The 14,292-nt window shown below is 36.3% G+C and overlaps 1 protein-coding gene across 1 annotated transcript in view; it reads right to left on the reverse strand.

Annotated features, from left to right (window-relative positions):
- DNAJC3 (DnaJ heat shock protein family (Hsp40) member C3) overlaps nt 1-14,292 on the reverse strand; it is a 92,653-nt gene that overhangs the window by 62,361 nt on the left and 16,000 nt on the right. Inside the window, exon 2 of the mRNA XM_072622107.1 lies at nt 2,520-2,630. Coding sequence (XP_072478208.1) covers nt 2,520-2,630 — 111 coding nt within the window. The remainder of the gene's footprint in view (nt 1-2,519; nt 2,631-14,292) is intronic.

Consider the following 14,292-nt stretch of genomic DNA (forward strand, 5'->3'; position numbering starts at 1 on the left):
GTTAAAATATTCTATTTTCGTTATACAGAAACTATTTTGATTTGCTTATTGCTCAGCTAATAATTTCAGGTCTTAATAAACATACTATCAGGCCTGACTTATCATTTTAGGAATTCCCAATAATCATGTTTTTATATGACACAGGACCCAATATGACTATTAATGAAGTTGCCCATGTCAACGAACAACTATAGCAAAAACTCATCTTAAGATGCTTCAATATGTTAAAGGATACATTCAGCAAAACATTATGAACTCATTCAAACCAGAATTTTTAGAAAATTAATTCTGGGTCCAATCAAGATATTTGTCCATCTTGTTGTTATATAACGCTTTGTAATCTTCAAAGTATTTCACATATATTTTATCTCATTTTTAACTTCAAGACAAGCCTGCTAGGTAGGCAAGGTATGTTTTTATTACTATCCTCATCTGACTTATAAGGAAACTGATGCTCAGAAAGGTTAAGCGATTGGCTGAAGGTTATAGATCTAACAAGGAGCAAAGCTGCTATTTAATAGGACTGGTCCAGTCTTTTTCTGACTACTGACAATGCACTCTGACTCAAAATTATTTTGTGAAAACATGAATTTTTATAAAAAGAAAAAAGGAAAAGAAAAAAATATTGCTAGATTAAAGATTATCTTATTTGTGATTTTTTAGCTAGACAAATAGTGAATTATAATGGGATAAGTGAATGAATGCAAAAGCCTTTATAATGCACTTCCTATGTTTCTATTTATTAGGAAGAATAGCAACTAGTGGGTGAATTCATTTCTTACTGAAATGTTACCACCTCATTTATCTAAGTATCACTTACCCAGCTACCTCATCTAGAACATGGCCAAGAATCAGGATTAAGGGGAAAAGGACTCTGAGTCACTAAGATAGCGATAACACAGTCCATACACTAAAGGTCAAACACTTTATTAATATGGGAAGTCCTTAGACCCTTAAAATGTATTTAATCTTACTTTGCACATAATGGTAACAAATTGTCTGGTTTCTCAGCCCAAGTGACTATAAAAAGCAAACGAGACTCGTTTGAAAGGATATACAATATGCTGTCCCCAAGCAGACACAACGACAACTAAAGGAAATGGGAGCCTGAAAGGCAAGAGATTTTTTTTAAAGAGGACACAAGAACTCAAAACAGCAGTCTCCAGTTTACATTGAGTATAGGGACAAACATTACCATAATCCTTCAAATCCCCCGAAGACACAATGCAACCAATCATGTTAATAATAAAGACCCTGAGTAACCAAGAAGAGATTACATTTTTTTCAATGTATTCTAAAATGAAAAGAATGGGGTAATAGATTAAAGAAAGATTTCCACAAAAAAAGAAATAAACATTTTGAAGAAGCATAGATAAGGGATAAACTTCAGTTATGGAATAAATGTTCAAAAATAAAATATATATCTCTCTAAGGCTATCAGATAACTTAAGTCATTCCTGTATAAAGGATTACTATACCCTTGTTCTTATTAAAATTAGGTTCCCATTAAACTACTAGTTAGCCCAATGTAAACGTTAAGAACAACAAAAACCAAAAATGAATGCTATATGATTATAATGACCAAGTCTGACCCCAAAGAAGAGATGAGAAAAATGCATCTCCTTCCCTTTCTTGCAGAGGTGAAGAACTGTTAGTGTGGAACCACAATATGATGTCAAACTAAGGTGATAATGTTGCTTAGTTTTACTGAACTACTTTTTCCCCTCTGTCTTTGTTACAAGTTATGGCTCACTGGGTTGGGAAAGGGTCAGGATGTATTTGGACATGAGGGTTATATAAAAACAAAATATATCAATACAAAAATATTTTAAAAGAAAACGACCCACCCCCAGGCTCCATAGAGTCCATCTAGGGCTAGAATGACAACACCACCACCACCACCACCACCACCACTAAAGGAACCCTTCCTATCCCCTTAAACCTGTTCCCAGGCTACCAAGCACTCGTGTGGGCTGTCTGATTGTTCAGATGGCTTACAGAAAAGTTTTCAACTCTATTCTGTCCAGTCAAATGGAAGAGTAGCAGCCTGACCATCTACTCTGTCTCTATTGCCTAAGGTCCTGTCCGCCTTGCCTTCTGCTCTGTCTCCTTTACCCTTTCAGAGGACCCCTGGGCCTTGACATCTGCCCAGCTGTGAAGCCCTCAGGATTTTCAAGCCTTCCCATCATTTAGATGTTGCCTCCTGAGATTCAGTGTGAGCTCCCTGAGAATAGGTACCAATTTGCCTTTTCTGTTCATATGCCTAACATTTAGCATTTTCTGTTTGGTACATAGTATTTATTAATGCTTTTTCATTCATTAACCAATTTTACTAATTATAGTAGTTTGAATCTAATCAAATATTTAAGAGAGTCTAACACATCAGGTAATATGTTGTTACATTCTGAATAACCTCAAAGTGAAGTCTATAACTTCGTGTAATCAGTAGTATGAGGTAACTGAGAAGTCCCCTCCTATTAGGGCCCCATTAATATTCTTGATTGCTTTCAGATACAAACCTACTGCAGCATGAAACTGAGATAAAGCATCTGCTAGTTGTCCAGCTGCCAATAATTTCTTGCCCATTTCAAGATGTTTTTCGACATCTCCATTTATTCCACATTCTGCACCTAAAACAACAAAAAAAGAAGATAAATATACATATATGTGCATATATATATCCATATGTATATTAGCCTTAATTGTAATTTTTAAAAGGTGGTATCAAAAAATACATGCTTTTGGGACAAAATCATAAAATAAAAAAAAAATATATTCTTGAGTCTCAAGCCAAGACTTCACAAGGTAAAGACACAAGAAAGAGCAATGCAAATGAGTTTCCAAGTCACAAGAGAAAGTAGCCTCTAAGAAGAGGCACTCCACTTGTAGCTGAGAAAGTAAAATACAAAATTTTTAAAACTGTACACTATTCTGAAAAACATTACCTAACTACAGAAGAAAATTAAAGACTTCTCTAAGAGGAAGCTTACACAAATACCACTCAGTTACAGGGAGTATTATTGATAAATAAATCAACCTCAGCTTTCTAAAGGTGGAATCTTGATTGAAGCAATAAAGCAAACCTGCAGACTGTCTGTGGCTGTCAGACCCTGTGCCAAAGGGAAACGAAATAGAGAAGAATAGAAAAAAAACAAAGAAATCCTCTAATATTCCCCTCTTGAACCAGGCCCACTCCTATCATCATCATCATCTTCTTCATCATCATCACCACCACCATCATCATCATCCATCATCATCTCCATCTCAAGCACCTCCAAACCCTACTCTTCACTTTTCTATTCCCAATAATATCCCTACCTCCCTCATTATCCAAGGTCAATTCACCCCTTCATTATATAGCCTAAAATGAGCCATAACCACCATTTATAAAATGGTTTTTTGGGCAAACTCCATACCCATCTTCAAACAATTTACAAACTTGTGACAGATTCCTTATTTTTAAGTTGATGAGTATATACTGATGAAATCTTTGTATATAGTAATAATTCTGAAGAATTTGAGGCCTCAGTGATGTGCATTATTACCTCCAATGGAACACATTATAATCTGTTCATGACTTTTCATCCTATTTGTCTCTAGTTCAAATCTTCCTGGAAATCATCCTCAGGGGATCCAACTAACATTCTGGGTACCTTTCTCTAGATATCTTAACACTATGGATATCAATGAAATGCATGGTCTATCTATTGATTATGTACACATGCAATATAATTCAGTGCTTGCAAATAAACATATGAATCTATCTCTATATAGTCCAAATACTGGTCACAATTCTAACTACAGCTTGTTTAACTGCCCCACTCTCCAAAACTACATCCACCTGAAGTAAGGGTCCACTATTACTTTTCCAACAATTACTCGTTGAGGGACAGTTGTCTCTCAATAGCACAGCCCTAGATGAGGAGGTGGTAGAAATGGCATTGAATAGACATTGCAAATCAACAAGGCCTTGGATCCAGGACTGAACAAGGGGGAAAGAGTATGCTATATTGCCTTTAGGAATCTCATTCTTTTAATGATCTCAACCCTCTCTCTGAAACACAGTTTTCATTTTTAATAGCTATGTCCTTCTAGTATGGATTAAGAATCACTCAGAAGGCAGCAACATTCCAGGGAGAAAACCTGGTAGGTTGCACAAACTACAAACAAGGAACTATAGAGGGTGAACCAAAGTAAAATAAGTTCAATAAATATATGAGTAAAAAATATACTAGATGGACTTCTGGAAAATTTATAGGAGGGCATAGACAAGAACTGAACAGAATAAGCAAACACTTAAGTGTTAGGATCTATATCACTGGAGGAAATTTACACATCAAGGAAATCAGAGATCCATTTCAGCAGCACATATATTTTTTAGGTATTTTATTTTCTTGGGCCCAACTGTTTACTACATTGTTTTTTGTTAACACGGTTTATGTTAACCTTTTGTGTCATGTTTTTATTACATTTTCTAATTCTACTGGGTTGTCTGCAAATTCAGACTGTAAAATTTCTGCCTTTAAAAATTAACAGAAGTCTTGTGTTCAAATTTAGATTAAGGCAGCTAAGTAGTATAATGACTATAAAGTGTTGGACTCGAGAGTTCAAATGCTGCATCTGATACAATTACTAGTTGTGTGACCCCCTAGGAAAGTCAATATGGTCTCTTTTCTCATCTGTAAAGTGAGAATAATGGCACATACCACATAGGATTTCTGCGAAGATCAAATGGGATAATATATACTTTGCAAACCTTAAAGTGCTTATTTCACAGATAACACCCAGGAGGCACTGGAATTTGGGACTCCAGCCTCTAACAGGTTCACTCTTGATCTGGTCAGACAGGCAGACACCTTTGGAGGAGTTAATAATCTCACTTTAGTCTAGTCTAGTCTTCTCAGAAAGGTTGCCAATAATGGGAGTACCAGCTCCTATAGCATTCGCTAATCAGCCTTCTCACAGGGGATGGAGGAAGAGAGGGCAACTACCCTTATAACTCAATGGGGTCAATTGAAAAAGGCACACCTTGTGCACTTGCCTAAATCCCCTCAAATTTGAATGGGGACTGGTTGAGGCAGGTATATGCATTCCTCTATGCATTACCCATGATTTCCCCTGTAGTGTCCCCTATAGGTTCCCCACGGTTTCCCCATTCATTGATCAGTGCCCACTTGGGCAACAAAGCAGGCATCTTGCCAACATTAAGCTCACAAGTTAACTTTAGCAATATCACCTTTCCGCACAAGCATAGTAAAAATCAATTATGTCACACACGCACCCTCCCCTCCCCATATCTCACAGCACAGCCTCAGTAAGACTGCCTATCACTATGATCCTAAGAATTACTATCTAAGATCCTTAAGACTATTTTAGGAGTTATTATCTAATGTCTGGAAACTAAGCATTCCCATGGCCATGGATCCTGAGAAATCAAACTATAAAGGATAACAAAATTCTTACATACAGTGCTATATAAATGCTAACAATTACTTCTGATCTACTACTGTGAGAAAGCAGTGTGAACTTTTTAAAAAGTATATTCACTGATTACTCCTACTTATCTTTCTCCAAATATACTTATTAAACTGTGTCTGGCATTACCTCTTCTTTAAAATCACTTTCTGCATGTTAATAATGGACTCCTGAAATCTACTGAATTTTTCTAGGTGTGCTTCTATTACTGGTCATTTAAGTCTTATTGTCTGACATGTATATTTAAGATTACTAACTCTCCATTATAAAGTTCCCTACTACAATGACACAACATGCAGCTACATGAAGGATCTATGATTCCATCAGCTAGGGAACTTCCTGGAGAAAGCAACCTGCCACTTTTCACTTGTACTCCAATGACCTCAAAATGCCCCCAGTTCAGCTTTACTCTTACAGTCTCCTCCAACTAAACAGTTCCTCCCCAGGAACTTCATTTGAGGAAGCACCTATGCAAGTCTGCTAAACTCCCGCCTCACTAGACCGTTTTACCACCTTGCTCCTTCACAGGTATGCTCTCTCTTCTCCCCCAGCCCACAAGGTGTCTTTCCCCCTTAGAATCTAAGCTCCTTGAAGGTAGAGACTTTCTTTATATTTGTATTCCCAGTGTTTAAGCACAGTGCCTGGCACACAGAAAGTTCTTCATCATGTATTAAAATAGTAAACAAATCATAGGGAGTTGCCTGAGATATGTTAAAGGTTAAGTAACTTGACCAAGTTCACAAAGCAAATAGGTGTGAAATTTGAACAGAAGTTTTCTTAGCTCCAGTCCCTGAACTAAGCCATACTTCTTTCACTATAATATAACCATATTCATTTCTGTCTGAGATTAACAACATGGAGCATTATCAAATATTATCATTGCTACTATTGCTACTGGTGCTGCTACTACTATAACCACCCAGAAATTCTTGGATTTGGCTACAGCATAATCTCTTTTAGAGTAATCAGAAATTTTCAATCTACTTTTGGCTACATGCAGTATGTTGTTTATAGGAAACCTATTTTAATATAGTCTAACTTTCTCTTCACAGGGAAGTTCAGTCCATTTTCATTGAATGTTAAGTATAAAATTTAACTTATGTACCATTTTGTTATATTTGTTATTTATATAATTCTAAAACTAAATCTAATTGTACAAAATTGATGAAACTACTGTACTTCATACTAGCCATTATCAGTTAACCATATTAAATGACCATAATTAGCCATAATTCAATCCTTATTTTCCCTCAGTTAAAGAGAGGAAGTCTTGATAGACAGGAGGGAATTACCAATTCCTAAAAAGCTGTCCCCTTTGCTACATATCTCCCATTGTAGCTCCTCTCACTGCCCACCAAGTACTGAATTTAGCCATTTAAAGTTCTGTGAATGGGCTGACTGAAAAACCAGTGGATCCCACAAAAATTTCCTATTTTTTCAATCTCATCTTTGAACTTCAACCAACTATCTAAGAGAGCAGGTTATTCTGCCCTGTCTCTCCCCTATCTACCACCCCCTTCCAAAGAGCCACCTAAAACTTTGTCTCAATTTCACAATATACCAAATATGCAGTAATAACACACATAAAAGAGCACATCAGTGCATGGAGCTAACCAGAGGTTCTTGAAAGGACTTCATGCAACATAAGTTCCAGAAGATGCATCTGAGATCATTTTGGGGGGGTCCTTGAGGTTGAAGCTATTTCAGAATAATATTAAGACTTTATTTTTCTATTAAAATACTCTTCCGTTCTCCAAGTATGTATCAATATAAGTCAATATTATATTCATATACTTCAGCCAAAACAACATATATCAACAAACAACGCAAAAGAAGACAGAAGGATCTTTTGTTCTCTGTCTTTTATTAAGCAACATATTAATGACATTTGTAAAACTATGCAAAAACAATGCTACACTTATCATTAAATATTGGTTTTGAAGTTATTTTGCATAAAAATGTTACTTATGTAATGGTACTATTATCTTACAGGAATTTTTAAAAGTATTTTTAATTGTATCAGTTTTTTAATTTAAATATCAATAGATAAAACCCACGTAAGCTAAAGTTGTTCAAGGTCCTCAATAATTTTTAAGAATATTAGAGAGTATTCAATTTCTGAATTGTAAAGACAACCTGAGACCAAAGAGTTTGAGAACTGATGGGCTAAAAATCTCATTAAGGAGGATCTGAATGTTTTCATGATTGCTGTAATCAAATGACCTCACCACCTAAAGAGAATCCCTGGGCCATTTGGACTCTATCCTGGATGCCCTCCAGGACGATAGAAAACACCTTTGGAGAATTTTTTGTATCCCTGTTTTATTCCCACCTTGTTATTAATCATCACAGGATCAAACAAGGTTCCCTCCAGTGTTACAACTTTCAAGAAACCTTACATGATCGTGATATATGAAATGGAGTCAACTTTTTGGATAAGAGCATTCAGGGCAGCATTTTGCTTACTAAATCAAATAGTTTTATAGAGTCAAAAAACTGGAATACTGTACTCCCTAGATGCTGTCAGGTAACTATGTAAAGATGTGGTTTTTTCAATAGATTATTATTTATTGCCTGTTCTCTTTTCACACTATCAAGAACGTCTTTCCATGCCAAGAAACCATAGCAATACACCAAAAAATCATTCACTATGACCAAGTTTGATTTATACCAGGGATACAAGAACAATTCAACATGTGGAAAACAATCAGCACAATTAATCATATAAATGACAAAAAAATCAATAGATGCAGAAAAATCCTTAGACAAAATCAGTACTCATGTTTTAAAACACATACACCCAACATAAGCACAGTCATAGCAATGACCACTTTTAATGTGATCAAAAGTATACACACAAAATCAATAGCATATTGTTTGCCTTCGGGGAAGGGGGGGGGCAAAAGAGAGAGAATTTGGAACTCAAAATTTTTAAAATTAATGTTTAAATTTTTTGAATATAATTGACGAGTATTTAACAAAATAAATACAAATATAGTTAAAAATAACCCCCCAAAAATATATTCACAAACACTAGTCCCATAGCATTAGATTCTCTGGAGAAACACTGAAGAGTTTACTCAATAAATATGGAGTAAAGCATTACACTTTTAGACTATAATTTGCTATATACTAGAAATCTGTCACAAAATCCAACTCCAGTACCTCATTACAGGAAGAGGCGGAGCTAGAGCAGAGCTAAGAGGAAATGAGTCAGAGAGCAGTCAGAGGTAGGAAGCATAAGGCAAGCAGGCAGCTGGCTTGTGAGTGAAAGAGCTTATTTGTGATTTTGTTTAAGAACAACTGCTTGTGATTTGTCTAAGGGAATTGGTTTGTGGGAAGCCTAGCAGGGGGAAGGCTTGGGGATGATGTCCTCTGCATTGTTACTGTGTGTAGATTTTTGTTACTGTGATGGATTTGGCTTTCTGGTGTCTAAATAAATATTTTGGTTCTGTCTTCTATAAGGACAGTCTGTTGTATTTTGTGATTCAGAATTGGGCTGGGATATTCATGTTCACCATAGGCACTGTGAGTATCGCATACGCATTACACATGCTTTTCAGGGATCATTCTAGCTATGTACTAAGATGCTCATCACCAAAAGGCTAACAACTTCAATCCATAAGAGTTATCATTTATTAAAATTTTAAATGTTTGCAAAACACTGCACAATAGAAAAATATCAAATGGCCCTCAGGCATAAAGTGCTGAAAGTCAACCAACTGCCAAAAAATAGTCTCTAAGCTCAAGGAGCTCACATTGTAATGCAGTGCAAACAACTAAGTATAAGTAAACGGATGCTATCTTGGAGGGAAAGCACAAACATAACAATCTGGAAAAATCTTGAAGAAGGTGAGATTTTAGCTAAGACATGAAAGAAACCAGGAAGCAAGAGTTGAGTAAGAACAGTATTCCAGGCACAGAGGAAAATGAATGGAGTCAGTTATTCAATATTGTACTAGAAATGTTAGCTATAGAAATAAAAGAAAGAAACTGAAGGAATTAGAACAGGCAATGAGAACAAAATTATCACTATTTACAGATGATATGAGGATACACTTAAAAGACTGAACTAAAAAACTAGTTGAAACTTTAACAGAATACAAAATAAACCCAAATAAATTATCAGCATTACTACCTATTACCAACAAAGCCCAGCAGCAAGAAATAGAGAAATTTCACTAAGAATAACTGTAGCCAATATAAAATACTGGGGAGTCTACCTGCCAAGACAAACCCAGAAACTATATGAACACAATTATAAAAAACTTTCCACACAAATAAAGCCAGATCTAATGTAGGAGCTGTTAAATCTTGTGTTATTCTGACAGTGGCTCCATGATGAGTGGAATAGGTTTAGTGAAGACTTCTCAGATTGTAATTCTTCTCCCAGGGGTGAGGTAAGACCTAGAGGCTCAAGGTTACATTATTTTTAGAACAGAATAATTCCATATAAGGATATAAAACTGTGTACTGTATTAGGGTCTCAATGATTGGATAAAACTTACATAATTCCTCGATGTCTTCATTTCAAAAGGGATTGGTTAGATTTTGTGTCTAGAATGTAAGATCATATTCTCAGCTAATGAGGATAATGGTCAGTGGGGGAGGAGGGACTTGTGGTAGGGTCTATATAAATCACTGCCTTTTCTTTGTCTTTGGCTTTCATACTCCAGGTGAACTGGTATAGGATTGTCCCGCTTCTCAAGAATCGAATAAATAAACTTTCTGTCATCACTTTGAGAGGCCTCTGAGTAACTGATTGAAGTAGGGATCCGAGCCATCCCACACAATGACACTTGAATTCTTTCCTTCTTGCTGCTTGCAATAACTTCTCCTTGACCTGGGAACTCTGGAATTTAGCTATAATATTCCTGGGAGATAATTGGCAGATTCTTTCAATTTCTATTTTACTTTCCAGTTCTAGAATATTGGGCAGTTTTCCTTGATAATTTCTTGAAAGATGATATCTAGGCTCTTCTTTTTTTTAAATCATAGCTTTCAGGTAGTCGAATAACTTTTAAATTCTCTCTCCTGACTCTATTTTCCAGGTCAGTTGGTTTTCCAATGAGATAGTTCACATTATCTTCTATTTTTTCCTTCTCTTCTTTTATTGCTTCTTGATTACTCAGTAAGTTATTAGTTTCCATTTGCTCCATTCTAATTTTTAAGGAATTACTTCTTCAGTGAGTTTTTGGATCTCCTTTCCCATTTGGCCAATCCTGCTTTCTAAGGCATTCTTTTCCTCATTTGCTTTTTGGACCCCTTTTGCCATTTGACCTAGTCCATTTTTTAAGGTATAATTTTCTTTAGCATTTCTTTGCTGCTCCTTTACCTAGCTCTTGACTCATTTTTCATGATTTTCTTGCATCATTCTCATTTCTCTTCCCAATTTTTCTTCTACCTCCCTCATTAGATTTTCAAAATCTTTTTTGAGCTTTTTTATGGCCTGAGATCAATTTTTTTCTTGGAGGCTTTAGGTGTACAATTTTTGACTTTATAGTCCTCTTCTGATTATGTGTTTTGATCTTCCTTGTCACCAGAGTAGCTTTGTATAGTCAGAGTTTTGGGTTTTTTTTTCTGCTATTCTTTCATTTTCCCAGGCTATGACTTTTAATTCTTTGACAAAGTAAAAGTCTCTGCTTCCAGGATGGGGGGCACACTATCCCAAGCTTTAGGGGGTTTGTGTAGCTGTTCTCAGAGATACTTCCAGGGACCTGTAAATTTTCAGTCCTTCCAAGGAGGTATGCTTTATAATAAGAGATGTTTACTACTCTCCTAGTCTGTGGTCTGATCTGTGACTGACCACAAGCACTCTTTTCTATCCCATAACTGTGATGAGGGTCCCCCACTTCCACTGTGGCCAAAAGCTTTGCTATGCTAGCACTCCTCCTTGTCCTGGGACTGCCACCCAGGACTGGGACCTATATCCAAGTATGGGCAAAGCAACAGACTTCTGCCTCAGTACTAGCAAAAAGATCCTTATAATCTCCTTCTGACCAGTTGTTAGATCTCCATACCTTCTGGGCTGAGAGCTCTGGAAGCAGCTGCTGCTGCTGCCATTGCTTCAGTCACTCCAGGCCTGCTCCTAGTTCACTGGGGTCCATTCTGTGCTGGCACAGCCTGCAACTCAATTGCACTCCTCTCTCACTCTGGTGCAACAGATTTCAAGCTGAAATTTCAAGCTGTCTTGGAATGGAAATTTGTTTCACTCCATCTTTTTGTGGGTTCTGCAGCTCTGGAATTTCTTTAGAGCCATTTTAAAAGATACTCTGGAGGGTTTTGGGGGACAGGTCAGGTAATTCTTTACTCCATATTGGCTCTGCCTCTAAAGTCTGGTTTAAACAACTGGAAATATGTCAACTGCTCATGGGTAGGCTGAGCCAATACAATAAACAAGACAACTTTACCTAAATTAATTTTACTTATTCAGTGCTGTACCAAACAAACTACCAAAAAAATGTTTTACAGAGTTAGAAAAAAAAATAAAATTCATCTGGAAGAACAAAAGATCAAGAATATCGAGAGAATTAATGAAAAGAAAGTATGAAGGAAAGTGGCCTAGCAGTATCAGATCTCAAATTGTATTATGAACTGGTAAATCATTAAATCTGGCTAAGAAATGGAGTGATAGATCAGTAAAATAGATTACATACACAAGACAAAGCAGTGAATGACCATAGCAATTTACTGTTTGATAAACCCAAAGACTACTGGGACAAGAACTCACTATTTGACAAAAACTGCTGAGAAAAATGGAAGACTATGGCAGAATCTGGGTATAGATCAACATCTTACACCATATACCAAGATAAGGTGAAAATGGGTACATGATTTAAATATAAAGGCTGATGCCATAAACAAATTAGAAGAGCAAAGAAAGTTACTTGTCACAATAATACTTATGAAGGAAAGAATTTATGACTAAACAAGAGATAAAGAGCATTATGAAATTCAAAGTAGATAATCTTGATTATATGAAATTTAAAAGCTTTTGCACAAACAAAATCAATGCAACCAAAATTAGAAGGAAAACAGAAAGCTGGGAAACTATTTTTACAGCAAATGACACTGAAAAGGCCTCATTTCTCAAATACATTCAGAATTGAGTCAAAATTTATAAGAATATAAGTCATTCTCCAACTGATAAATTGTCAAGGTAGCTTTCAGATGAAGAAATCAAAGCTAAACACAGTTACATAAAAAGATGCTCTAAATCAATATTGATCAGAAAAATGCAAATTAAAACAACTCTGAGGTACCATCTCATACCTATCAGACTGGCTAATGACAGAAAAGAAAAATAATAAATTTTGGAGGGGATGTGGGAAAATTGGGACACTAATGCACTAGTGCATTTGGCCACAGTGGAAGTGGGGAACCCTCATCACAGTTATGGGATAGAAAAGAGTGCTTGTGGTCAGTCACAGATCAGAGCACAGACCAGGAGAGTAGTGAACATCTCTTATTATAAAGCATACCTCCTTGGAAGGACTAAGTTGTGAAATGATGTAATCATTCTGGAGAGCAATTTGGAATTACACCCAAAAAGCTATTAAACTATGCATAGTCTTTGATTAAATAATACCACTACTAGGTCTGTATTCCAAAGATATAAAAAAACTAAAAGGAAAAGGATCTATGTATACAAAAATGTGTAAAGCAGTTTTTTTGTGGTAGCAAAGAATTAGAAATTGAGGGGATGCCCATCAATCAGGGAATGGTTGAACAAACTGTGATATGCATGGCTGTAATGGAATACTACTGTGTTATAAGAAATGACGGGCAGGATGCTTCCAGAAAAAATCTGGAAAGACTTATATGTACTGAGGCAAAGTGAAGTGAGCAGAACCAGAACACTATACACAGTAATAATAATACTGCATGATGATCAACTGTGAATGACTTAGTCATTCTCAGCAATGCAATGCTCCAAGACAATTCCAAATTGTCTTGAAAGAGACAGAGCAAGAGAGACAGAGAGCACAGAGTGAGTTGAATAGGAAGGGATCATATCTAAAAAAATAAAATTAAGGGGTGAGAGACAAATATATTGGGAGGATAAAGGGAGAAATGGAATGAGGCAAATTATCTCTCATCAAAGAGGCAAGAAAAAGCTTTTTCAATGGAGGGGGAAAAGGGAGAGGTGAGAGGGAAAACTCTCATCACATTTGGTTCAAGGAAGAAATAGCATGCACATTCAATTTGGTATGAAAACCTATCTTATATTACAGGAAAGTAGAGGAGAAGGATAAGCAAGGTGGGGGGATAATAGAAGGGAGGGAAAATGGGAGAAGGGAGCAATTAGAAGTAAACACTCTTGGGGAGGGACAAGGTCAAAGAGAGAATAGAAGAAATGGGGGGCAGGATAGGATGGAGGGAAATGTAGTTAGTCTTACACAACATGACTATTATGGAAGTCATTTGCAAAACTACACATATATAGCCTATATTGAATTGCTTGCCTTCTCAGTGGGGATGGGTGGGGAGGGAGGAAGGGAGAGAAGTTGGAATTCAAAGTATTAGGAACGAACGTTGAGCAACATTTTTGCATACAACTGGGAAATGAGAAAAACAGGTAATGGGGTATAGAAATCAATTTTCCCCTACAAGAAAAGACAGGAGATGGGGATAAGGGAAGGGACGGGTGTGATAGAAGGGAGGGAATACTGAAGGAAGTGGTAATCAGAATGCACAGTGTTACAGGGTGGGGGAGGGGAGAAAATTTGAAACTCAAAATTTTGTGGAAATGAATGTTGAAAACTTAAGACAAATAAATAAAAGAAAAAACAAAAAGAAAACAAAAAGAAAAAAGAC

Source organism: Notamacropus eugenii, chromosome 6 (assembly GCF_028372415.1).
Source record: "Notamacropus eugenii isolate mMacEug1 chromosome 6, mMacEug1.pri_v2, whole genome shotgun sequence".
NCBI classification, from domain to species: Eukaryota; Metazoa; Chordata; class Mammalia; order Diprotodontia; family Macropodidae; genus Notamacropus; species Notamacropus eugenii.